Source organism: Lacerta agilis, chromosome 8 (assembly GCF_009819535.1).
Source record: "Lacerta agilis isolate rLacAgi1 chromosome 8, rLacAgi1.pri, whole genome shotgun sequence".
In the NCBI taxonomy this organism is placed as follows: domain Eukaryota; kingdom Metazoa; phylum Chordata; class Lepidosauria; order Squamata; family Lacertidae; genus Lacerta; species Lacerta agilis.
In genome coordinates, this window is record NC_046319.1 from 67,729,814 (window position 1) to 67,754,328 (window position 24,515).

A 24,515-nucleotide genomic window follows, 5' to 3' on the forward strand; every position below is an offset into this window, starting at 1 on the left:
TTGTTTAGATTTGTTTTTGCAACCGCGCGGTAGGAATCCAACAGGTGCTGCTGCTTGCCCAAGTTGGAAATACGACAAGGTTCCTACCAGAGTGGACTGGCAGATTAAATGAATGGATTGTGCAGAGATGGCAAGAATGACTGGGGAAATCAGAAACTAGGAGGATCAAAACTTCAACAAATAATGGGAGAAATTTATACAGTACAGTATTATATTTGACAGCACTGTAAACACTTGAACCCTTTGGCAGGTCTTAAATAACTCTTGTAATGTTACATAGACTTTGGATATAATGGAGGACTGAAAAATTAGGAGGACTTATAGTATGCAGTTGAAAACGTTAACTAAAGAACCCAGGAAGGAAGCTTTGCTACCTGTGGGATTTCTGTCTTTCCGAAGGTGCAGCCCCTCCCAAAGATGAAACAGGCATCTCCCCGAAGGTCTTCGATTCAGGACCACGGGTAGGTAGGGGATAGCTGCAAACCGCCACATGTTGCTGCTGGACTCCAACTCCCATCAGCGCCCCCACGCATTGTGGCCAACGGCCAGGCATGATGGGGGCTGTAGTCCAATGGCGTCCATCCCTGCTACAGGAACATAGGAAGGTAGGTGCCTTGGCTCCAGTCATGCTATTTATCCATCAAGCCCAGCATCCTGACTTCAAGATCTCCTCTGAAGTCTTTCTCATTAATTACTTCCTTCTGGAGATGCCTGCGATCGAACTTGGGGTCCTCTGTATGGAAACCACGTGCCCCTTGCCACTGAGCAACTGATATTGGATCTCCCTTCTAAGCACCTCTGTTGTGATGAGGCAAGGGTGTAAACTTGAATCAATTATTGGGGGGGGGAGCACTACCCCGCATAATCAATCACATGACACTGCATGGACACCATTTGAATGGCAATGCCCATCAACTTTGTGGTGGGGGTGGCCCTCTCAAATATTTTATTGGGGTGGGGGGCAAAGGGACTTTGGCCCCCTCAGAGTCGGCTCCTAAGCACTGAGGCCTACTGTGTTCACCCAAAGATGGACTGTTCCGGAAGCTCTGCTTATGCCATGTTGATAGTCAAGATGACCCCATCCTTAATTGGTAGTGGCTGTAGCACTGAGATCATACACAACTTGCTTTCATATCCACTAATTGACCAGTCGGGGTGGTGCCCTTATCTGTGAGCCTGGGAAGTTGGGCGCAGAGCCCAGAAAAGGGAAACATCCGTAATGTTTGGGGTATCGGCCACCTGTTTTCCCATGTGAAATATGCTGTTCTATTGGACAAACAATGGGTGTATCTTTGTTTGGGTGCGAACAGTCCACCATCAGACAAGTTATCTCCTTGCTGTGGAGTCCATCCCACAGGTGCTGGTTATAAGGGGCAAGCGGAGCTGGCAGATTGCTGTTGCTGTAAGCCTATTTATTTCTCTTTAATGAAGCACTAGAATGGATCGCTCTGGTGTTTCGAACTTATTTCTGGGTTCTTCTGCAAAATCCAAACTCCTGTGATCTCTCCAGCTCTGCAGTGTAGCTCTGGGGGGATATGGGTCTCCTAACAACTCTCAGCACCTTTTACATTTCCCAGGAATATTTTGGGGAAGCCACAACCACTTAGAGTGGTCTGATACCACTTTCACTGTACAGTGCATATGGGGGCCTATATCTGAGCTCAGCCCTGAACTTTCTTCTTAATCCAGGGGTCTTCCTCAAAACATATGGAGTGATTTCAAAGTGTCCACACGGGCATGTGCAGAGTGGTCTTCCTTCGCAGAAGAGTGACCACAGCTAGTCTGCCCCCTCCCACATATGCACATGCTCACATTGGTTTGATGGTGGCTTGCAGACACATAATAAGCCTCGACGCCTCTCATTTAGAGACTCGCACTTATTTTTCTTCATTTACTACATTTATGTACTGTTCTACAATAAAGCTCTTTGAAAAGTTTACAAGAAGACATCTTTTAACAACAAAAAGGGGGAAGGAGAACAAATCTGAAGAATGGCTTTACACAATCAGAGTGGCTCCCATTGAACTCAGTGGCATTGACTTCCAAGGAAATACATTTTGCAAATATTTAGATTAGATTGTATAAGGTGACTTATACCACAATCTATGTCTTTCCTCTCTGTCCTCTGACTCACACAGTGCTGGGAAAAATTTTTCCGGCCCAAGGGCCACATTGCCTCATGGGTAACCTCCTGGGGGCCACATGCCAGTGGAGGATGTGGCCAGAGGCAAGAGTGGGCGGGGCAATGGATGCATGTCACTCTTACTGTCGCCCAGTAGGCTACACCCAGGTGAACGTCACAGTTCAAGAACACCATTAATCTCTGCCATTCCCCTCCTTGATGCCATGTTAGTATACCCCAACCATCCTTTGGTAGGCAATTAAATACATTTATTTCATTGAACCGTTTCCAGACACTTTTAGGGCTTTGTTTTCTTTTTACTTGCTTTGCTTGCTGGTTTCATGCCTATCAAAGCTTTATATTGTTTCAGTCGTTACTATGTTTAATTTTCCTTCTTGCAAACTGCTTTGAGAACCATGATGGTTGAGAAGCAGTATACAGTGTTACAAATTGCCTTCTCCTGTGTGAACTTCTCCAGTTAATTGAGAGAGCCTCATCCTCAACAATTTATAGTGTTTTTACTGTCTGTTGTTTTTAGTGTGTACAACTGCCAGAAAGTCTCATGCTGAAGGGTAATCTAGATGTTTACTAAGCTGGGGCAACTAATGTAGTTTCCTCCAGATGTTTTGGACTGCAACTCCCAACAAGAAGTTGCCTTTAGACGAAAAAGCAGAATACCGTATCAATATTTTAAAGGAATACATTTCCCCCCCTGGTGGGAAAAGATTTGTGGAATTTTATCTCTAGGGCTGCAATCTTATGCACTCTTACTTCCAAATTGTTGCATTTGTTTATTACTTGTAGTGTTTTGCTTAGCGGCATTGTAATGGACCGATAGCTGCTCTGATCCCATTTAGAAAAGAACTGAAGACTGATTAGTATTTTAATTGAATAAAATAAGGTGTTTCAGAGGGCAAGTTCAAAGAGTCATTTTATGTGTCTATTAAGACTTAGCAGTAACAATGTGATTTCCATGAGGAGGATTAAAATGTAACTGGCACATTATGTAGTGTATCGGGAAAAGCCAGGTTAAAAAAAGAAAGAAAGATGACACAAAGGAAGCCAGACAAATTCTGGCAAACATGTCCTTAAACATTGTGGGAGACTTTCTGCTCAGTTAGAAAAATTAACAAAATGCTTAAATGCTCCCTGCCCTCCTTCAGTTTGACAGTGTGTTGGACTGGTAACTGTGCAGTCTGATTCTGTATGATTCCGCTGAAACTGTAAACTAGCTAGTCTGCATCTGCATCATATGTTTAAAGCACATGCCTTCCACCAAAGTATCCTGGGAACTGTAGTTTATTAAGGGTGCTGGGAATGGTAGTTCTGTGAGGGGAAAACTACATTATCAGGATTATGGGGGTGGCGGCGAGTCATGTGCTTTATGTTAGGTACGCAACCCTAGTTGGGGCTGCAATCCCATGTACAAGCTTGCCTGGGAGTAATCCTCTAGGATTGTACCACTGGATCTGGTCTACACAGACAGTTGGTGCAGATGGGGAATATGTGGTAGTATCCTAGGGTGTCAGAAAGAAATGGATGACCTCAGACGGCAGGTGGTGGTTGGTTTTTGTTTTGTTATGCTTCCTTGGGTTTTGTGTTTTTAAGCACCCTATACCTAGTATTGTACCGGTAGCATATCAGGGAGCGAGGCGTGCTAGAAGCTTTCGCCCTGGTGTTTTTTCCCCTTAAAGAAACATTTGTAGGTCGTGTTTGGTTTTTAAACAAAATAGCAATTTTTAAAGAGCAGCCCGACTTGCAGCCCAAGTGGTGCAGTGCATTCTGGCATGTTATTTGGCTTAGGGAGAGAGATATACTGTATACATTTCAACATGAGGGAAGACCGGTTTGGGAGTTGGCTGATCCTTCGAAACTTAAATGCACTTGTAAATGTTTCATGCAGCCTGAACACGAAAGTGGCCAAAATCTTGCGTTTCCCCGAGGGAATTGGGAGGGATGAATAGACTGGAAGTGTCTCTCCCTCACCCTCCACTCCGCACCTTCGTAGAAGTGTGCATGCACACGAAAGCTTATACCAAGAACAAACTTAGTTGGTCTCTAAGGTGCTACTGGAAGGAATTTTTTTTAATTTTGTATTCCTGTTCCTGGTTCGTGATTTTTTATTATCCAACAACGTGATAAAGATCCTGCTTTTTCAGGTTTATCAGCTTTTTCGGGGCGGGAGAGCTGTGTACCATTTCCTCCCCAAATTTTTACTCTATTCCGCAGGACATTCTAGCGCGCGTTCCGTTGTCTCACTCGCACAGTCCCAAATCTCGCATACAAAGGCATTCAGAGTTTGGGTTTGTCCGTCCCGCCGCTGCAACTTCCTTATTTCATCGTGTTCAGGGCGCGCGGGGGCGATCTTCATTCATTCATTCATTCATTCTCCCCAAACTCCGGCAACTTTTAAGTTCAGAGCGGGATAGGACTTGTCGGCTTAACGTGGCTTCTCCACTGTCAAATGGAAGGAAGCTGTCTGTCTGTGTTTCTTCTCTCCCCACCGTCTTACAAGGTCCCTGCGATGCTCTGTCTGCTGCAGGACGCTATTCTTCAGGGCTGCTCTTCATTCATCGCCCCTTCGGGGAATTCTCTCTGTGACAGCATTCTATGGGCCGCGCCGTCCAGCGGATGGGGAAGCCCCACCCCGACTACAATTCCCAGGGTGCATTCCAAACGAGACCAGGCCTCGCGCTGCATGCTGGGAGCTGTAGTCTTGCCGCCGCGCCTTCCTTGTCTCCCCGAACGCGAAATGGACTCGTTCCTCATTCTCTTTCAGGCCTCCCACGGCTCCTGCCTTCATTGCCCGGGCTGAATCCGACTCTTATCCCTCAGGCACACGAGCGGATCCGCGCCCCGATCTTCACCCCTTGCGCGAGCAGCCATTTACAGCCGCCCCAGTCGCCTACCACGCCGGAGGGCAGCTTAGCTCGGGTGTTGGCCGCGTTGCCTCACGGGAGACGTAGTCCCTCCCCTCCGCCCGCTTCGCTTCAAGCGGCGGGGCTCCGTTCCAGCGGAGGACTTCCCTTCCCATGGTGCGTGGCGGCGACAGAGGGCCACTTCCGGGGCGCGGCGGCCGACGGGAAGCGCGGTCCGTTCCCCTTGCGCCCTCCCTCCCGCCGCATTGCACAGCCCCCCTCGGCGGGACTCGGGCTCCCAGGCTGCCCCGCGCTCGGCGCTTGAAGGCTCCTGCGGAGGATTGTTATTGTGGCGGCCCGGCCCCCCTGGGCTCCTCTCAGTGTTTAAAGATGGCGGCGGCGGCAGCTTCGGCGGGAGGCGGCGGCAGCAGCGGCTCGTCCGGGGCCTCGCAGGCGCGGGGCCGCTTCCCCGGCCGGCCTGGCGGGTGCCGCGCGCGGGGCGCAGGGGCCGGCAGCCGCGCGAGGGTCTCGCTGCTGGCGCCGCGCCTGCTGGTCTGGGCCGCTCCTGGGGACGGGGAGCGGGCCGCGACGGACACCACCCTGGGGATCCTCCTGGGCCTCAGCCGGAGCTGGCGCCGCCTGCAGGGCCTGCTGGGGGACAGCAGCAGCAGCAGCAGCGGAGGCGAAGAGGAGCCGGTGAGCTTCCCTGCAGCTGGTGGGGCTGGGAGGCTTCGGGCCCCGTCTTGACAGGGGGCGCGGGAGGAGATGCGGAAGCCCACGCACCCCGTGGGGTGGGGTCGCGCCGAGTGCACCCGCGCGACGGTGCTCAGCTGTTCAGGGGGGGAGGGCGCAGAAGCACTGGAGTCGTCCTCTTCTCTGGCAAGACCTGGGCTGGAACCGCATTGCTTTTTAACTCCCTTCATCGATGCATTTCTCCAACAGGAGCGCGTGTTCTTGGTTGGTTTAGTTTCTTAATTGTAGTGGGGGGTGGGGAGGCTTGTTGTGGCTGATGCGAACCCTGCCACAGAGCTCACCTGCAAAGTAGGGCAGGATCTCTGGAGTTTGCGCCCCTCCTCCTCTCTTTTCTCCTGCTTCCTGGGCTGGAGGCTGGAAGCTGGCCTTAAATCTCATGCTTGTGCTTCCTGGGCTGAGCTTAGATCCCCCCCACAGGAAATGGGCTTTTGGGGGGGGTTGCGTGGGGGTGGCGCTGTTGGTGGGAGTCTAGCTGGCTTGTGAGGATGAGCTGGGCCTCCTTGCAGGGGAGGTAAGTTCGTCTGCTGGCACATGATGACCCTGCGCCGGCCCACTGGCAGTGTGGGATTTGAGGCTGCAGGCATGTCCAGGAGCAAGTCCTGTTGAGCACAGAAGGGGTGCTTCTATGTCAACAGACTTGGATGATAAGCGGGTGTGGGGGATCAGCTTTGTTCAGCTGTCAGGATCAGTTTCTCCTTTATGCAGGCTGTGCCTCCCACTTTGGATTGCTGCATGCAACACTTTTATCAGGTAGCCATGGTGAACAGATGCTGCCCTCCTTGGGGGGGAGAGACAGAGGAGGGATTGCCTTTGCGCTTCCCTGTTGTTTGCACACAGCTTCTTCTTCAATAGGTGCTTTCAAACTTAAGGCGGTTTGGGCAGAATGGCCCTGTCTCTGGCTAGGCAGGGGTGTGGTGCGATCAGACATATGGGGCTTTTGTTTCTACCTTGGCCCTTGAAAGCAGAAAGCTGACAGCGCTTAGTCACCTGCTCTGCTGTCTCCTCCCTGCTCCTGTAGCATTAGAGACATGGGAGAAACTAGCCTAACCAGGGATGGCCTTCACCATACAGAGATTCTTCCAGCAATTTGGGAAAATAACTTCACTCTTCGAAGGTTTCAAGCTGCATAGAGGTAAATTGTTGCTGTTCACCAGGGAACAAGGGGAATCAATATGGCGGTGATGGAAGGCTTGTGTTGGAAGACTGGATCTTGGGGTTTTCTAAGGTGGGGAGGATGGATGTTTGGGTGACTTTCGAGACCCCGGAGAAATAGGCTAGAAAGGGTTGTCAAGAAATGTCAAGAAAGGAAGCAGTTATGACTGGGCTGGGCTGCTGCTGCTTGTCTTTCACTACACCTATTTCAGCTGATTGCAAATGAGAGTTAAAAGTTAATCTGCTGAACTCTTGCTGCAGTGCAACATGGGACACAAACATTTAGCAGAGGCTGAGAGTGAAACTTGAGGTAAGGGACAAGTTATCGGCTGACTGACTAGCCGGTATCTGGGCTTTATTTAAGAAACTATTAAGTTTTGAGTTTTGTTCTTCTCTTAGTAGTTAACCGAATTCCAGATGTTGGTTTTATCTTGAAGGATTTCAGTTTCTGCTTTGGAAGATTTGCATCCTATAGGTCAGACTACCTTTGCCACCAATGGGAAAAGCCTAGCTTCAAGAATTCAGTGTCTTTGGCCTGGATGAAGTTGCCAATGACTACCTGTTGTTTTGTAACTGTTTATGTATATTGCTAGCACAGGGGGTGGTGACTTCAAGAAAAGCACTGGCATTGCAATGGGGTGATATTTTCTGTGCTCCCAGACCTGTATGCATACTCCTTTATGTTGTGTGTCCTGGGACAGCTGTTTAGGTGTGCCTCATTTCAGGTACAGTACAAACAAATTGCCAGTGCTTGGTCTGAGAGTCTGTGCAGTCTATGATTTATGGAATAGCATAAGAAAGCAGGAAGACTTTATTTGTGGTAGCTGCAAGTTGTTTCTTTGCCCTTAGCTGGTAAACCTGCTGGGTGGTGGTAGGGAGCTTGATCGAATCTATATATTAAAACAAAATACAAATATCTTTCCACAAAGAGAACTTGGGTATTTGGCAGCAGGGGTGGGGGCAGTTTCAAGCCTTGCCTATTCCCTGGCATGTGAGTCTTGTACATGGTAGGACTTTTTTTGGTGTATGAAGAAGCATTCTGTCATGTGAACCCCCATCTGCCCTATGAAGTGTCCATTGTAGATGGAAGTGTATTTACAGTGTGATCACATCTTACATCAGGGTTCGGTTCCAAGGGTTCTGTGTATACATAAAAATTACGCATACCCAAACCCTTGGAGCCACCTTGCAGCTACTGGGTGATAGGAAAAGAGACCCCCCCCCCAGTACTCCCATAGCTCGCACACCAAGCAGGCCTTGCCTCGCAAGCAAGGCAGAGGTCTTAAAACCAATTTTTTTCACACTGGGTTATCCCCAGCGGACCCAGTTCAAAAGAGCTTTTAACTTTCCACCCTGCTTGGATTTAACTTGCGTGATTTCAGCCATCTATCTTCAACCATGTATGGTTGAAATTGGGCAAGTTAAATGCATGTAAAATGCGATTTTACTGTGCTTTATCTATTCAGTTTATATTCTGTCCTTCCGAAGGAGCCCACCACCTTTGTTTTGTAAGCAACTCGTCTGACTAGACCGTTGCAGATTGTCTCCTTTCTGTTGTTGTTCAAGGGACAGCCCAGGATGGGTATTTTTAAATGGCAGATTTTGGTTCCCTAGTAAATTAAAAAAGCATGCAGGTGCCTAGCAGTTAGTTTTGCAGAAGATGCAAAAGGGACCAGTTTTGAAAGTGCCCTAAGCTAAGAGGTTTGAGAACTATTTGGCACAAATTGGACATCTTAGGGTGAGATGGCCTATATTCTAGGAAGACCTGGGATGTTTGTAGGAGAAAGGAAGAGGGCTACTCAAGGTAAGAAAGCTTCTGCTTGACCTGCCCATAGCACTAGAAACTGGTTGAAAGCACACAAGGACAACTAATGACCAGAGATGCATGCTTTGACACCTTGATAGATTTGACTGGGTGAGCAGAATATACTGGAAGGCCATCACCTTGGCAGGGAGTGACTTTAGCCTTTGGAAGAGGGCTTGGTGAAATCACTTGGCTAATCAGCTTCCCTTGTGATTAAATTCATCTATTGCTAGTGGCTGTTGCCTTCTTCGGTCAACATAGGGGAAGCTGCAGCACTCCAGATGTTGCTGCATTTGCACTTCCGTCAACCACTGCCAGCATGCCCAATGGCTAGGTTATGATGGGAGTTGTAGCACAGCAACCTGTTGCCACCCCTGACATAGGCACTACAAACTGATATGTGGTTCTCAGCACTTGTTGGGCTGCACGGTTTTTGAGTGCATTCCAAGGAACCTTGGAAGTGGGTTCATCCATAGAAAAAGCATTGATGGCATTTTAAGGTTTCCTTGGTAAGAGGTTTCTGACAACCACAGATTGTCTTGTAAAGCATGCAGCCACAAAGGGAGTGTTGGATGCATCCTAGAGTACAGTTCCAGTCAACATGTCTTGGTGTGTGCACTCGGTTAATTTAGGGCAGGAGTGGGGAACCTTAGGCCCAGGAGTCAAATGTGACCCTCCAAGCCTCTGGCTCTTGAGACTGTCCCCAGGGTGCACACCCCCACTGGCTCTGCCTGGCACCCTCCTTGAGTGTGGTGTGTTTTGTTTTTTTGCAAATTTGGAATGTGTCCCTGAACACAAGACCCTTGCTTGCCTGGGTGGAGAATAGAGAGGGAAGTGTGAGTGTAAAGGAACTAGCATACTGTACAAAGTGGAAAATGTGTATTCATTGTTCTGCCCACTTTTGCCTCTGGCCCTGCCACCCTAGGCAGGTTGTCTAGAAGAGAATGTAGGCCTCTGGCTAAAAAAAAAATGGTTCCCCACCTCAGATTTAGAGCAACAAGCACCTTGTGTAAATACAGTGTGCCATAGAATGCACCCCAGAATCCTCTGCAATGTGCAGGGGATCCTGAGCAGACAAATTACTGTAAAAAGAAACTTTGGAAGCCTATGGCAATAAGAATTGGTCACAATATTTAGCGTGCAGTGGAACCTCGGTTTTCAAACTTAATCCATTCCAGAAGACCATTCAGCTTCCGAAAAGTTCAAAAACCAAGGATCATTGGGATGGCTGCATAGTCAATGGAAAGAAATGAAAAACATGCCTTGGAAGCCATTCGGCTTCTGAAAATCATTCGAAAATGGAAGCATTCACTTCCGGGTTGTCAGCGTCCAGGCTCCGAATTGTTTGGCTTCCGAAGTGTTCGACAACCGAGGTTCCACTGTACAGGATACTTGCATGCTTCCTGATGACAAAGGAGATGTGAACTGGGAATAACAGCTGAGGTAGCTTTTAAAACATCCTCTAATTTACAGGCAGTGCAGAGAAGAGCAGATCCCTCCATCGTGTCTACAGCTGGGCATAAAATCACCGGCTTCTCCTGCAAGTTTAGGTAATCCCTACCATATGAGTACTAAGAATTCCACCTTCACCCAAGGGGGAAAAATACCCAACCAAATACTAACCATAAAAGAACTGGTGGTGTGCGTACCCACATATTTCTCCATTGTTGAGTATGGAAGCACATGAAGTGCAGTTATTTTCTGTTTCTTTAGTTGGTTAAATAGCTAATATGCCAGCACTTTCAAGGAGAAAACACCACCAGTGGCAACTGAGCCCCTGCATTTCTTTATGCAGGCTGCCCCTTTGCCATGGTTGAAATGTAATCATCTTTGTATCTCTGGTACATGCAATAGCTACCGGTATTGCACGACCCCTGGCCAGAACCAGTTGTGTTTTGCGTTTCCACAAGATGGCTGTACATGTGTGTAAAGTTCTTACTTGCCACAGACGATCTGTCTGCAAATGTTTTTCAAACCTGTTCCATCAGGTTGTCCTTGGAACAGAGTTTGGGTCACAGCCATGCATGTGTCTACTGCAGCCTTCCCCAACATGGTGTCTTTCCTTCCAAATATTTTGGGCTGAATAATTCCATCACCCCTGAGTGTGGGCCAAACTGGCTGGAGTTGACAGGAGCTGTAGTCCACAGTAACAGTAGGGCACCAGGCTGTGGAAAGCTGATGTGCAGATAACAGCTACTCTGGTGCTTTTCAGTAGTGGCTCCCCATTTGTGGAATGCTCTCCCCAGGGAGACCCGGCTGGCACATTACTAGATACCTTTAGGTAACAACATTCCATTTTAACCAGGCTTTCAGTTTTTAACTTATCTATGACCACCTGGAGTGGAAGGGATGTTTTTAATGTATCTTTCCCCCCTTTGGTTTTGATGTATGTATTGAGGGAAGTTGGACAGTGTTCTCGAAGCGACTAGCATGAATTTGGCCAAACTGCGGTTGGCAGTGAAAGATAGGCATGCCTGGCGTGCTCTGGTCCATGGGGTCACGAAGAGTCGGACACGACTGAATGACTGAACAACAACAACATTGAGGGAAGGGGTTGTTAGTCATTTTGAGTTGCTGTGGCAAAATAATAATAATAATAATAATAATAATAATAGTGTTCCAGTAATCTGTTAACGGTGCTTGGTATACCAGTCCATAATGTCACCAGTGTCAGAAATGGCCATGTGAGGTTGAATGGCATTTTTTCTTGCAGCCAGGTAAGAGCTAGCTCCTGTTACTGCTGCTTTGATAACCATCATAACAGACACATGGGAACTGTCGGGAAACACTTTCCCTGCTTGCTATTGTGCTGAAATAAAATATTCTTAAAACAAAAATAGAATAGAATAGAATAAATCTTTATTGTCATTGTTCCCTTGCGGGAAACAACGAAATTCATTGGGAAGCCCTTCAGTAACCTTTACAAAAACTGTAATACTGGCACACCTAGACAGTGCTGCTGTTTGCCTCTGCTTCATTAATTCCCATTTCCTCCACTTTCTGTGTCTGCAGTGGACAACTACCCACAACAGGTCAGTGAGGGCATGGGTGGATTAAGACACTCTAGAGATCAGTAGTTGGCTTGAGACATATTTGTTGATTTTTTTTTTTCAGAATCACAAATCAGTGATAGGGAAAAACACACCCTAGGGTTGCTCCTCAAAATATAAGGATGGTTGGTTCATCTTGCTGTTCTTGAGCTGGGTTCAAGCGTTCAGCAGGAGGCGTTATGCAGTGTGTCTCAGCTTGAGCATGCATATGAGCAATAGCCTATATGGAAGCATCTTTGCATAATCTCCCTATTGTTCCATCAGGGAAGGAGGCATGACAAGCTGCCTGCCCTTGGAGTGCCAGTTGCATGCGTGCAAGAAGATTTCGACACTGCATTTAAGTGTGCAATATCCCTGTGCCTTCTATGACAGTAGAGCCGTGTGAACCCAGTCCTGCGTGTCCTCTGTGATCCGTGAACAATGAGACCTTCACATCATGAACTATGGAGTTAGCTGTTCCCCCCAGTAAAGCTATCCACCTGTTCAAATAAATATTGGCTGATTAATTGGATGAGTTTTGGTTGGTTAATCGATTAAGATCCATCCCAGGGTACATGTCTGATGGGGGTACATGACGACACAGCCACCTTGCTGAAGCTAAACTGGACGATGGTCAGGGAACCCCACAAATATTCCTTGAAAGAAGGCAAGATACAGGTGTGCTAAAATAAAAATGAAAAAATCTGCAGAAACTGGCATGCAAGAGGCCAAGCGATCGTTTGTAAAAACAAGCAGATTTTTTTCTGTTTCTAGATGATGTGCAGGCATACATTGCATCAGGTGTTTCAAAATGCATTTTGCTTTCTCCCACTGGGAAGAATCTCATGGCACCTTGAAGGCTGGAACATTTATTATGGCATATGCTTTTGTGGACTAGTGTCCTCTTCACCAGATGCCTGAAATATCATTGGGATTGTGTGTGTTTTAAGGTCCCAGCCACACCATACATTTAAAGCACATTTATGCCACTTTTAACAATTCTAGGAATCCTAGGAACTGTCGTTTGCCCTCCAGCTTACTAGTGCCAGGAGATTTGCATTATTGTCAACCTTGTCTTGTTAATGATCATTCACTTAGGTTTTTTTCATAATTATCTCTGTTATTTATGCATTTTGTTTCCTTCTGGCTTCACTGCTCCCTACCACTGCTCTAAAAAAAATGTACATACGTCTCTACCAATTATAAAAAAAATGCTTCATACATCTGAAAAAGTGGATTCTAGTCCATGAAGGCTTATGTCTACCTTAGATTAGTCTAAGGTACTACAGTGCTCTTTGCTGTGTTTGCTGCCCTTCTGGAACTGCCCTATTGTAATGGCCATCTGCAATTTTTAAGAACACTTGTGTTAAAGTAATATTAAAGCAATTCACTCGCTTAATCAGGGGCACCTTTTTAAGGCGATTATTCAGTTCCATTTCCAAAGTTTTAATCAAACGTTGCAGCCCTAGTGTTTTATATTGATAAATGACACATGTAGGGGGGGATGCCTGTTAGGACATGTGAGGTTTCTTGTCTGGAAGGAGGGATTGCCAACCTGTCAGTGGGTGTTTGGCCACCCAGGTTTGGAGGTGCCCTTATTGTGAGGATAGGGAACCTTGGGGCCGATGTGCCCCCTACAGCCTTCTCTGTGTGACCCTCAAGAGTCTTGCTAGGCCACACCTTTCATCAGTCCTCCCTCTTTCCTTCCTCAAGTGCCTAATGGTGGATCTTGCCTGCCTGGGTGGAGGTAGCTATAGGTATATAGACACCACTAGCTTTCATGTGTCTGGAACGTAGCCTACTGTCACATCCATTAACATGCCTATTTTGGTTGCTGCTCCCACCCACCCCTAGCATGCAGCCCCAGAAGATTGTCCATTAGGAAATGACTCCCTTACCTACTACCTTCCCGTAGGATTTAATGGCAACCACTTGCTTACATAGGAGAAAGCCAAGAGGTGCCCTTGGGGACACCTTTGTGGAGGGGCCTCGGTCTGATCCCTGCCCTTTCTTATCACCGCCCTTCCCATCGCTGAGGCTTTCTTCTGTATCATACTAGAGGATTACCAGGACCCAAACCGTAGTATTTTCTACTATATAGTGTGAGGGAGAAAACACAGTTCTCGAAAGAGGGAAGGCACCTCCCTCTTTCTTTCTCCCCCACCCCCAACTTCTCCAGGATACTTGCTGTAAGCTGTCAGGTCTTTGGCAGGTCAGTTGTCTTCCCTCTCCACCCTCAGTTTGTTATCAACGGACGCATCAACATTCTGCATATCAAGTTTCTCTCAGCCCTGGACTTCCTGGATAGACTTTCAAAAGCTATAGTCCGTCTTAGTTATGTGTAGGGTGTACTGGTGTTGATGCTGGAGTGGGGGCAGGTCTAAAAGCAGAAGAAATCACCTGCGAGTACTGGACCTATTTGCATGCAGAGACTCTGCATGATTGGGAAGCCTAGTTGCATGGAACCCTTCTCTATGAGTTGGTGTCTGCACACAGCATGTTGTGCGAGGGGAGACCTGCCGTGTGCCAGAGTAACACCTGAAGAGGGTGTTTCTGGCTGAATCCTGGTTCCTTAGACCAGGGCTTGGAAGCTTACACCCAGGGGTCAAAATGTGGCCCTCGAGCTTGGCCTCTGAACTCTCCCCAGACCACAATCCTCACTGGCCATGCTGCACCCCCCAAGTGCTTTTGCCTGGCTGGAATGTTGTTGCTGTGCCCACTTTGCTTCTGGTTCTGCCCACCAATTATATTTCTTCCTTAAACGGTGGCTCTCAGGCTGGAAAAGTCTCCCCATCTCTGCTTTAGTGGGGTGTGTGTGTGTGTAGAGCAGAGCAGTGTTTCCCAAACTTAGGTCTCCCAACTGTTTTCGAACTACAGTTCCTATGATTCCTGGCCACTGGTCCTGTTAGCTAGGGATGATGGGAGTTGTAGTCCAAAAACAGCTGGCGAACCAAGTTTGAGAAACACTGATGTAAAGCCTCAACTGCCATAATGATCCTCTTAAGCTCACAGGTTCATGTTAGGTGGTTTGGGGTCCCCCCCCCCCTTTTCCTTCACCTAAAATGTCGTTTTGATCACAAACTTGCGTCCTCCTTATCTATGGTTTTCCCCAAGTATGTGGATGCTAATGCCTTCTTTGTTGGTAACCCTGTTTCTTTCCTAAACTGATAGACCCTCAGCCACCTGATTTTACTATGGGATTGAGAGAGCAATGGTGCTACCTGAAAGCCCACCAGGTTTGGGGCGGAGGAGAGGGTGGCAAGTTCCAGTTCTTATCCTGCCAACCCTGTTTGCTGCCTCCAGTTCCCAGAAGTTGAAACCAGCACTTGCTCCTATTGCTGCAGTTTGCACAAAAAACAAGGCATACACTTGTAGACTAAAGCAAAACAAAGTGTTTGGTTCTCTCCCCCCCCCCCCAATTGCTGCAGTAGCAGTGCCAACACTGAAGTATGTACGGATGTGGAACTGGGGGATCTTTTCTACCTCATTGCAACCCTGTTTCTATTTTTTGGGTGATGGGCATTAAAATACATTGTTTTCCCTTTTCCTGTAGCCCAGAAGCGAGACCAGTCTGAGCTGTATGGATGAAGGGAATGTATTGCCCCCACTGTAATTCATTTCCCACGTATAACTGTTTCCCCACAGGAATGGATAGCTGCCATTCATTTCCATGACATGAAGTACAGTATAGGGGTGAACTAGTACTACACCTGCCCTGCTGATCTCTCAATTAAGAAGCAAGTTTGCATCTAACTGCATAGTCCTATCCTAGTTTCTGTTTCTTGGCCAGATCACACCAGATGCTATCACTGGCATTTGTAAGCTGCTCTGGGGCCCTCTTTTTGACTGAAGAATGGGGTAAAATAAACAGTTACCCCACCTGCCCTGCTGCCTTAGCTGAACACAGGTTTGGTCTCACCTGTTGGCTCAAACATACTAAGAATTTCCGCAGGGAACCCAGAATTCTGTCTCACATCATTCATTGCATTGAACAGAGAGAAACAGTTAGAAAATGAAGAACTCTCAAGAATTATAAGGAACTTTCATTTCCTGGCTGGTTGCTCTCTACTGCAGTAGTAGACCACCTGCTCTGTGGTGCATTTTGAGATGATCCTGCTGACCTCTCTTGGTGCAAAAGTGCTGAAACCTCTTTCTAGAACAATGAGCAAATTCTGAATAGTAGGCCTTCCTTTGGCAGTCCATTACAGCTATACTATATGCACACAGTGGAGAGAAAGGAGGAAGCATTGGCTAGGTAGGTGTTACGAGGGTTGCACATATGCCATATCCAAATCAGCACTGAATAGCTTCATCTAGCCCAGGCTTGAGGAACCTTTGACTCTCCAGAGATTGCTGGATCAACAGATCCCATCATCTCCGACCATCCGCCAGGTGGGTGGTTCTGATGGGAGTTGGAGTCCAGCAACTTTTAGAGGACCACAGGTTCCACAGCTCTGATATAGACTAAAGCATACGGTATATTGGTGCATGTGCAGTGCATCCATAGCTTACCGCAGTTGTCTACTACCAGTAATGCTTCCCATTTGCAGCACAGTTCCAAGAATAGCTGCATGGGGATGCAGAAGGACTTGAATTCGAATTTAGAAGCTGTTGAAGCAACCACCCGCTTTATAGCTGCAAATGTAAGAGAATGTGAGAATCCACGAAAAATAGGTAAAGAGGAATAATGGCTCTTATGCTTCCCTGTTGATCTTCTCCAGGAGTTGCTCCATCCATAATCTGATGTACATTTTGCATGCCATCTGTCACCCAGCGGCCATTACTTCCAGCCTTGCATGCAGTGCCTGAGAGTTCCCTAAATTTATTTGGGACCTTCAGAATCAGTCCCCCAACATGGATAAATTTCTGGCTATGTCTGGGGTTTTTGTGTTTGCTGAGACCCAGTCTAACCTGACTCTCACCTTTCGGAACTTCCTCTGCACATCCAAAGATGAGTCCACTATGTGCTCAGGTGTGGGTCTGAGGTTACTTTGTGTAGGTGAAACTCGAAAGGTTCATTTCTTTCAGTAATTCAACTTAAAAGGTGAAACTAATATATGAGATAGACTCACGACATGCAAAGCGAGATATGTCAAGCCTTTATTTGTTATAATTGTGATGATTATGGCGTACAGCTGATGAGAACCCCAAATTAACAATTTCAAATTTAATTTAATTTAATTTAATTTCAACTTTAATCTAAAGATGTACACATGCTTTGGTGTCTGTATGTCCATACATTTGAATAAGCTCTATGACACTGAGACACTTCTCATCAAACAAATCTGAATGATGCCGAGTAACTCTGCAGGGCATATTTTTGAACATGTGTGTTGCTGCTCTGCCATTAACACTTTGTACACAGCCCTGCCCAGGTGTTTTGTCTGTTGTACGCTGCCCTGGAATCTGCTTGAATAAAGTGTGGCTTAGAAATGTAAATAAATCCTCCCCCTTTATTTTCAAAGAATTGTGTAGGCGGTGGTGGCGATGGAGAGGCACCCCAGAGTTGTGCAGTGGTGTTGGAAGAAAGAGGTTTAACCTTGGCTACATGGGTGATCTGCTGTAAGGAAAGGGCCAGGTGGTTTCTGCCTTGAATGTGATCCTCACTTGTTGTGACTCCAGTTCCTTCTCTCTTGCCTGGCAGAAGGAGTTCCTGGGCTTCCATTCAGAGGATGACACCTCTCAGAGCTCGCTGCGTGCTGCTCTACGGTTTAAAAGAGGTAAGGGTGCCATTGCAGGTGCCTCTTGGTGGTTTTTCTGGCTGATCTGACAGTGGTCTGGAGCATCTGCACACACACTTAAGTCCCAGCAATAGCAACATGGAAGAACAACACATAAAAAACCGATTAAGAAATTCTGTTGAACAGAAACAAGCATGTTGAACAGAAATAAAGCACAGCATTCTGTCAGAAGACCAGACTACATGCTACATGTTACTAGCATGTTTAGATTATGTGCGACTCTCTTACAAAAAAAGCAGGCACAGGGAGTCTAGATTTGGTGCCCCCACAACTGTTTTTTGTTACAAGAAAGCTATCCGAAGCAAACAATTCATTATATTAATTAGTTGCCCTGCTTGTGTGTCTTGATCTTCAGCTCACGAACACTGAGATCAACTTTATGTAGTGAAAACAGACAGCTACATCTACCAATGCCATAGTACAAGTGAGAAAACAAAACAGTTACAGTATAAAAGCAGCATCCAAATTTTGAACTAAAACAGCAAAGGTAGCCTTTGGCTAATTAAGCCAACTATGGTCTTTTAAACTGGGTGGGTTTTTGGTTGTGTTTTTTTGTTACTAGGTTATGCATTTTTGTGTTTTGATAATGTGCACGGCCACCCTGTGATCCTTGGATGAAGGATGGCATAGAAATTTAATATGCAATGAGAAGCCTAGCTCTTTTCCCATCTTTTTGTCATGCCGTTTGCCTTAGCTCAGTTCCATGCCTACCAGATATGGAGTTTCACCTTTGTTCCTAGCAAATTGTGCCTTCTTGCTTTCTGTTGTTACAAGGGCTGCCAACCGATGGAAGAAGGTTTAACTGGTTCATCATCTGACTTGCAAAGAGTTGATTGAGATTTTTTAAAAAATGTGTATTATCACAGCTTCCCTATTGGTGCATTCTGGGGAATACTGAAGAGAATCTGAAAGAAGTGTTAACTTCATTTATTTAACAAAATGTATAGACCACTTGATTTTAAAAGAAACAACTCTAAGCAATTTATATAAAATAGCATTTTCTTATTAATTTTTTATATATTGATAAATTCAACAAACTTTAAAAGCAAGTCAAAATGTGGATAAAATCAGAAGCTTAAGGACAAGTAGACATAAAAAATAACAAATAAAAATTATCTGTCTGGGTAAAAAGGTAAAAGTAAAGGGACCCCTGACAGTTAAGTCCAGTCGCAAATGACTCTGGGGCTGCGGCGCTCATCTCGCTTTACTGGCCGAGGGAGCCGGCATTTGTCCGCAGACAGCTTCCGAGTCATGTGGCCAGCATGACTAAGCCGCTTCTGGCGAACCAGAGCAGCACACGGAAACGCCGTTTACCTTCTCACTGGAGCGGTACCTATTTATCTACTTGCACTTTCGAATTGCTAGTTTAGCAGGAGCAGGGACCGAACAATGGGAGCTCACTCTATGACAGGGATTTGAACCGCCGACCTTCTGATCGGCAAGCCCTAGGATCTGTGGTTTAGACCACAGCACCACCCGCATCCCTTATCTGTCTGGGTAGGCTTGCCTAAACAAAGGGGAGTTTTTAGTAGGCACCAGAAACAAGACAGTGACTGTCATATCAACAGGCAGGGAGCTCTGGAGCATAGGTGCTGAAAAGTCTTGACTCCTCAAAAGTGCGGAATACATGTTACTAATCATCGGTTGAAGAAAATGCCTTCTTCAGTGTCCTGCTCTGTTTTCTTGCTAGTAAGGAATTATGGGTGCTGCCTGTCTCGGTGCACAAGCTGTCAGTGGTGCCACATGTACTCATCTGGAAGCAGTTGTTTGCTTACTGTAAGTGACCAGTCCAAGTGTTTAACCATTTCAACAAAACTGTCTGCAAGTTGAAGTATTGAGCATCCTTCAGCTCTCTGGAGGAGCCCTTCCCAGCATGTTATATCCAGGGCCTGGTGCTGTACACACTGCCCTTGTAGGTTGGAAACTTCAGAGGCATTTTGACAGGCAAGGTTTCCTTCTCTCCTTACAGGTGCAGTGCTGCCGGCACGTGGTCGGAAAAAAAGGGGGCTTGCTGAGGACACCCTTTCGAAGCGGCTGTCGAAGCAGAGAGCTGTGGAATCCCAGCGGGAACGGATGGTGAAGGCTTTGGCTGAGCTGCTTCAGAGCAACAAGGGGTCTCCAGCAAGGACAGATCGGCTGTCGGCTTCCAGCCCCCAAGTTGGCGGCATGCTTCCTGAGCAGCCTGAAGCACACCCAGAGCCTGGTGACCCCACGAAACCCTCCGTCTCCCCTGCCCTCCCGTCACAAATGGAGAAGGACCTCAACTCTGTTGTGTCGCCCAGGCCACGAGGCCGGCCACGGGGCTCTTTCACCAAGAGGCTCATTGCAAGAACCAAGCCTCCTTGTCAAAGCACCAAAGCTCCAGATTCCACCCTGGAACCCAGCAGCAGCAGCAGCAGCCCTCATTCACCCTCGCCGTGCCAAGCGGCCAGCCCCTCCCCTCCGCCCCAGGAGCCCCCAAAGAAGCCGCCACTCATCCTGAAGTTCTTCTCAAAGGCCAAGCGGCACAAGTCCGGCCAGCTGGTGGTGACCCACGTCCGGCTAAAAACTCCTGGGCACAGGAGGGGACGCAAGAGGAAGTGGAGCGTTGTGCCGAGGAAGGGAATCTCCCCACTTCCTTCCCGGTCTGTATCGGAGTCAGAGGCACCTTTGTCAGAGTCAGATGGGTCTGCCCCAGAGCCGGAACAGAAAGACGAGTCTTCTACTCCAGAATCTCAGGCAGAGGTCCTTTCCCCAGAGCCAGAGCCAGAGCCCCAGCCAGAACCTGCTGCCCCACAGCCAGAGCCACAACAGGAGGTGATTGCCCAAGAATCTGAGCAACTGTCAGAGGCTCCTGTCCTGGAGCTGGAGGCTTCTGAGCCAGAACCAGAAGCTCCAGCACCGGGAGGTGGCGTTCCGTCCTCGCCCAGTGAGATAGCTGGCCAACAAGAGCACCAGCAGCCCTGCCCGCAGAGTGACGGGTCAGGAGTTGTTTCTGAGGAGGGGACTCCCAGCATTGCCCTTTCCACGCGGGCGCAGTGTTTGAAAAGGGGTCGCGGGCGTCCTCCCCTGACCGCTACCCAGCGGGCCCAGCGTTTGGCTTCTCAGCACCTGCCGGCCAAAGCCAGGGAGGAGGCTCTAGCAGCTGCACAGCAGCCTGGCGGGCCTGGCTTCGAAGAGGTGCCAGGTCACAAGGCCAACTTCCTGAAGAATATCCGCCAGTTCATCATGCCCGTGGTGAGCGCTCGCTCGTCGCGCCTCATCCGGACCCCCCGCCGCTTTATGGACGAGGTTCCGCAGAAGGCAGCCAAGCCCGTGGAAAGCGCTGCAGCGGATGGGCCTTGTGCAGACAAGCAGGAGACTCCCATGCTGCCGTTGCTGGAGACTCCCCTTCAGCTGACTCCCCCAGCCCCTAGCTCCCCTGATAAAGATACCTCTCGGGCCCTGTCACCCCCGCCTTCCCCCAGCGTGCCCCTCCTAACTTCCTCCATTCCCGCCCTACCAGAGAAGCGCCGTTCCATCCTTCGGGAGCCCACATTCAGGTGGACCTCACTGAGCCCCACGTCGTCCCCCAAGGATACGGGCAAGGCGCTCTTTCATCTTCCTTGCGAAGATTCATCTCCTTTGCTCAGTACTCCAGCACCAACCCCATCTCCCCCAGCCAAGCGGACCCCGCTGCTGCGAGCCCCCCAGTTCACACCCAGCGAGGCACACCTTAAGATCTACGAATCTCTGACGGTGTCTCCTGAGGAATCTGATCTAGTGCCTGCATCCCCCGAGCTCAGGAGGGACCTCCCCGCACTGCAGCAAGAGGGTCTCCTGCTCCCTTACGAGCCAGTTGTGACCCGCAGTGGCAAAAAGCTGTTGGGAAGGACGAACCACCTTGCCCTGCCCCTCTTCCCAGAGGTTTCTAGGCCACTTGGGGCTCAGGGCAAAGAGCTGATCACCATGGAAGATGTCAATTCTCCTGGCGTAGTTCACAAGGTGGCCATCCGGAGGATTCTGCCTCCGTCCGCCCAAGTGGAAGAGGTGGAAGAGGAGGAGGAGGAGGAGGTGGCAGCTGAGAGTTCAGAGAGTGAGGGAGAGCCAGCTAGCCTGCGCTCGGAGGCACTGAAATCCCCTCCAGAGGAGCCAAAGCCCCTTATTACCCAGCTGTCAAGCATGGATAAGGTATACAGCTTGCTCACTCGTGCCAAGGTACAGCTGTACAAGATCGATCAGCAGAAGCACTTCAAAATGACGCCGGTAAGAGAAGCCTCAGGGGTGGGAGTGGCAAGGCTTTGGCGCAATAGGCAAGGCTGTGCATTGTAGAAGGAAATGCTGGTGGGCTTTGGGGCCTCGATTAATGATTTTGCTTCATCTGTTTTGTTTTTAAGCTCCATGCCCCACTGTGTACTGTTCATCAAGAGACGTTGTGGGTAAACTTAACGTTAACACTGTATAAGTGTCCACACAGGTCATTTTTTCCATTAAAACAGAGATGGTGCACTTAGAATCATAGAATTGGAAGGGACCCTGAGTATCCTCTAGTCCAACCCCTGAAATGCAGGAATATGCAGCTGTCCCATACTGGGATTGAGCCTGCAACCTAGTCATCATCAGCACCATGCTCTAACCAACTGCGTTAATGAATTCCCATCAGCTGCATGCCGCACGGCCAGCAGTCACAACATTGGAAGGACCACAGGTTCTCCATCCCTGCATTAAAATAAGACTTCACAAAGAAGTTGTGATAATTGGACCAGCCAAATAAGGCTGTGACCTAAGAATCTTTCTGGATGAGACCAAAGGGTCATCCAGTCCAACATCCTGTTCTCACAATGGCCAAGCGGGACCTGAGAGCAACACCAGGTCCCACTTACGCTTTCCAGGAACAGGTAGGTTCAGAGAGGAATACAACCTCTGATCCTGGAGACAGGGCACAACCATTGTAGTTGATAGCCATTGGTAGACCTGTCCTCCACCAAGTTGTCATCCAAACTGGTGGGCCATGACCAGTGTTAGAAACAGAGATATGAAAGCTAAGAGCTAAGTGGCACCTTAAACCTAGGTTATGGACACAACAATGGAATGTCTTGGTCACTTTTTATTAGCTGAAAATGAATGAACTGCAGCTAAAACGTTACATTCATTTTTCACATGGCTTAGTCCTTCCCCTGCCCACCCCCCTAATATTCTTAAGAGGGTCTCTTCTCCAGTCTTCAGAGAGTAGCTGGAAGTGGGGAGGCAGAAAAAGGTCTTCCTTTCCTTCCACTCTGCAGTTTTAATCTGAAATCTTAGGCGCAGTACTGCACTCAGAGCACAGAAACTCCTTGCACTGATGAAATTCCCTATCGCAAAATGCGCCTAGAACAATGGGAGTTTTGAGCACTGGCCATGACTACCTCTTGGGGCAGGAGATTCCATAGTTTAACTATGCTCTGTTGTGAAGAAGCTTGCCCTTTTTTCCTATCTGGAATCTTCCAACATTCTGCTTCATTGAATGATGCTGGATTCCAGTATTATGAGGGAAGGAGAAGAAGAAGAAGAGAAGAGTTTGGATTTGATATCCCGCTTTTCACTACCCGAAGGAGTCTCAAAGCGGCTAACATTCTCCTTTCCCTTCCTCCCCCACAACAAACACTCTGTGAGGTGAGTGGGGCTGAGAGACTTCAGAGAAGTGTGACTAGCCCAAGGTCACCCAGCAGCTGCATGTGGAGGAGTGGAGACGCGAACCCGGTTCCCCAGATAACGAGTCTACCGCTCTTAACCACTACACCATACTGGTGTATGGAGAAAAACTTGCCTTTTCTAAACTAAAAGTTCCAAATATTGTAACCTTTCCTCATAGGTATAGTTGATACATCGCGCAGGACTGGTTTGAGGGCCAGAGTGTGATGGTGCCTTCACCTGGCGGTATATTGTTGGTGAAACCGCCATCACTCCTGAGTTACACTGCCACCAGCACCCAGAAAGAGGAACAAGCTGCATTGGCCGGGGCCAAACGAGACCCCGGGGTGAAACTGCTAACATTCCCCAGTGCATCATGGGCCCCCACCCAATGCAACTTGTTCCTCCCTCTGCTTTTCAACATTGCTATGTATCACGATATTGCGGTGTTTGACTGTGATACATCACAACATTGAAAAGCTTATCTCACCCAGCCCTTCTCATAGGCGAATTGCTCCAGCTTTGGGATCATTTTGATTTAACTTTTCCGTGCCCTACGTTATCCTTTTTGAGGTGTGGTAACTGGAACCGTACGCAGTAATCCTGAGTGCAGGCACACTATATAGATTTGTATGACGGCATTATTACATTGGCAGTTTTATTTTCCATCCCTTTCCCTAATGTGGAATTTGCCTTTTCCACACTGCTGCACGTTGGGTCTGCATTTGCTTCGAGCTATTCACCATGGCCCCAGCAACCCTTTTCCTGTTACTCACTGCTGGTTCAGAACCCCTTAACCATATATGTGAAGTCAAGATTTTTTTTTACCCAAGTGTGTGCCACTTTGCCCTTGTTTCATCGAATTGCATTTGCCATCTTAATGCCCATTCGCCTAGCTTGGGAGCTCCTCGCAGTCCCTTACCACTCTGCACTCTTGGGTGTCATCAGAGAACTTGGCCACCTCGTTTCTCATCCCTAAATCCAGGGGATTTATAAGCAAGCAAAAATACCGATCCTTGGGGGAATCCGCTTCTTACATCCCTCTGCCACGAGAACTTCCCGTTTATTTCTACTCTCTGCTTTGCCACCAAGCTTTGGCCCTTCCCCCAGACGAAACAAAAGGACGTGCAAAGCAGTTCTAGGAAAGACCAACACATGACATGGCCACATCCAGGGCAATGTGCTAAAGTAATCAAAAGTCCTTTGCAAGGAAAATGGTGACCTGTTTAGATTATGCAGATTAAGCACGCTTGGCCATATCTACTTGTTTTGCATAACTTCACTTCCGCTTGTCAGGGCTGGAAGCCAGGCAGGGTACTGAAGGCCAGTCCTTGGCCACGGCAAAATCTACATCTCTTTCCCACCATCAATTGATCGTTTTATGTGTATGTCACTTTTCCAAAGTTAAAACAGTGCTCGAGGCGGCTT

The 24,515-nt window shown here is 48.0% G+C and overlaps 1 protein-coding gene across 1 annotated transcript in view; it reads left to right on the forward strand.

The window, feature by feature from the left end:
- The first annotated feature begins 5,479 nt into the window (after nucleotides 1-5,479).
- KMT2B (lysine methyltransferase 2B) overlaps nucleotides 5,480-24,515 on the forward strand; it is a 60,545-nt gene continuing 41,509 nt past the window's right edge. The window contains exons 1-3 of the mRNA XM_033158080.1: nucleotides 5,480-5,676; nucleotides 17,363-17,438; nucleotides 19,429-21,683. Coding sequence (XP_033013971.1) covers nucleotides 19,533-21,683 — 2,151 coding nt within the window. The 5' untranslated portion in view covers nucleotides 5,480-5,676; nucleotides 17,363-17,438; nucleotides 19,429-19,532. The remainder of the gene's footprint in view (nucleotides 5,677-17,362; nucleotides 17,439-19,428; nucleotides 21,684-24,515) is intronic.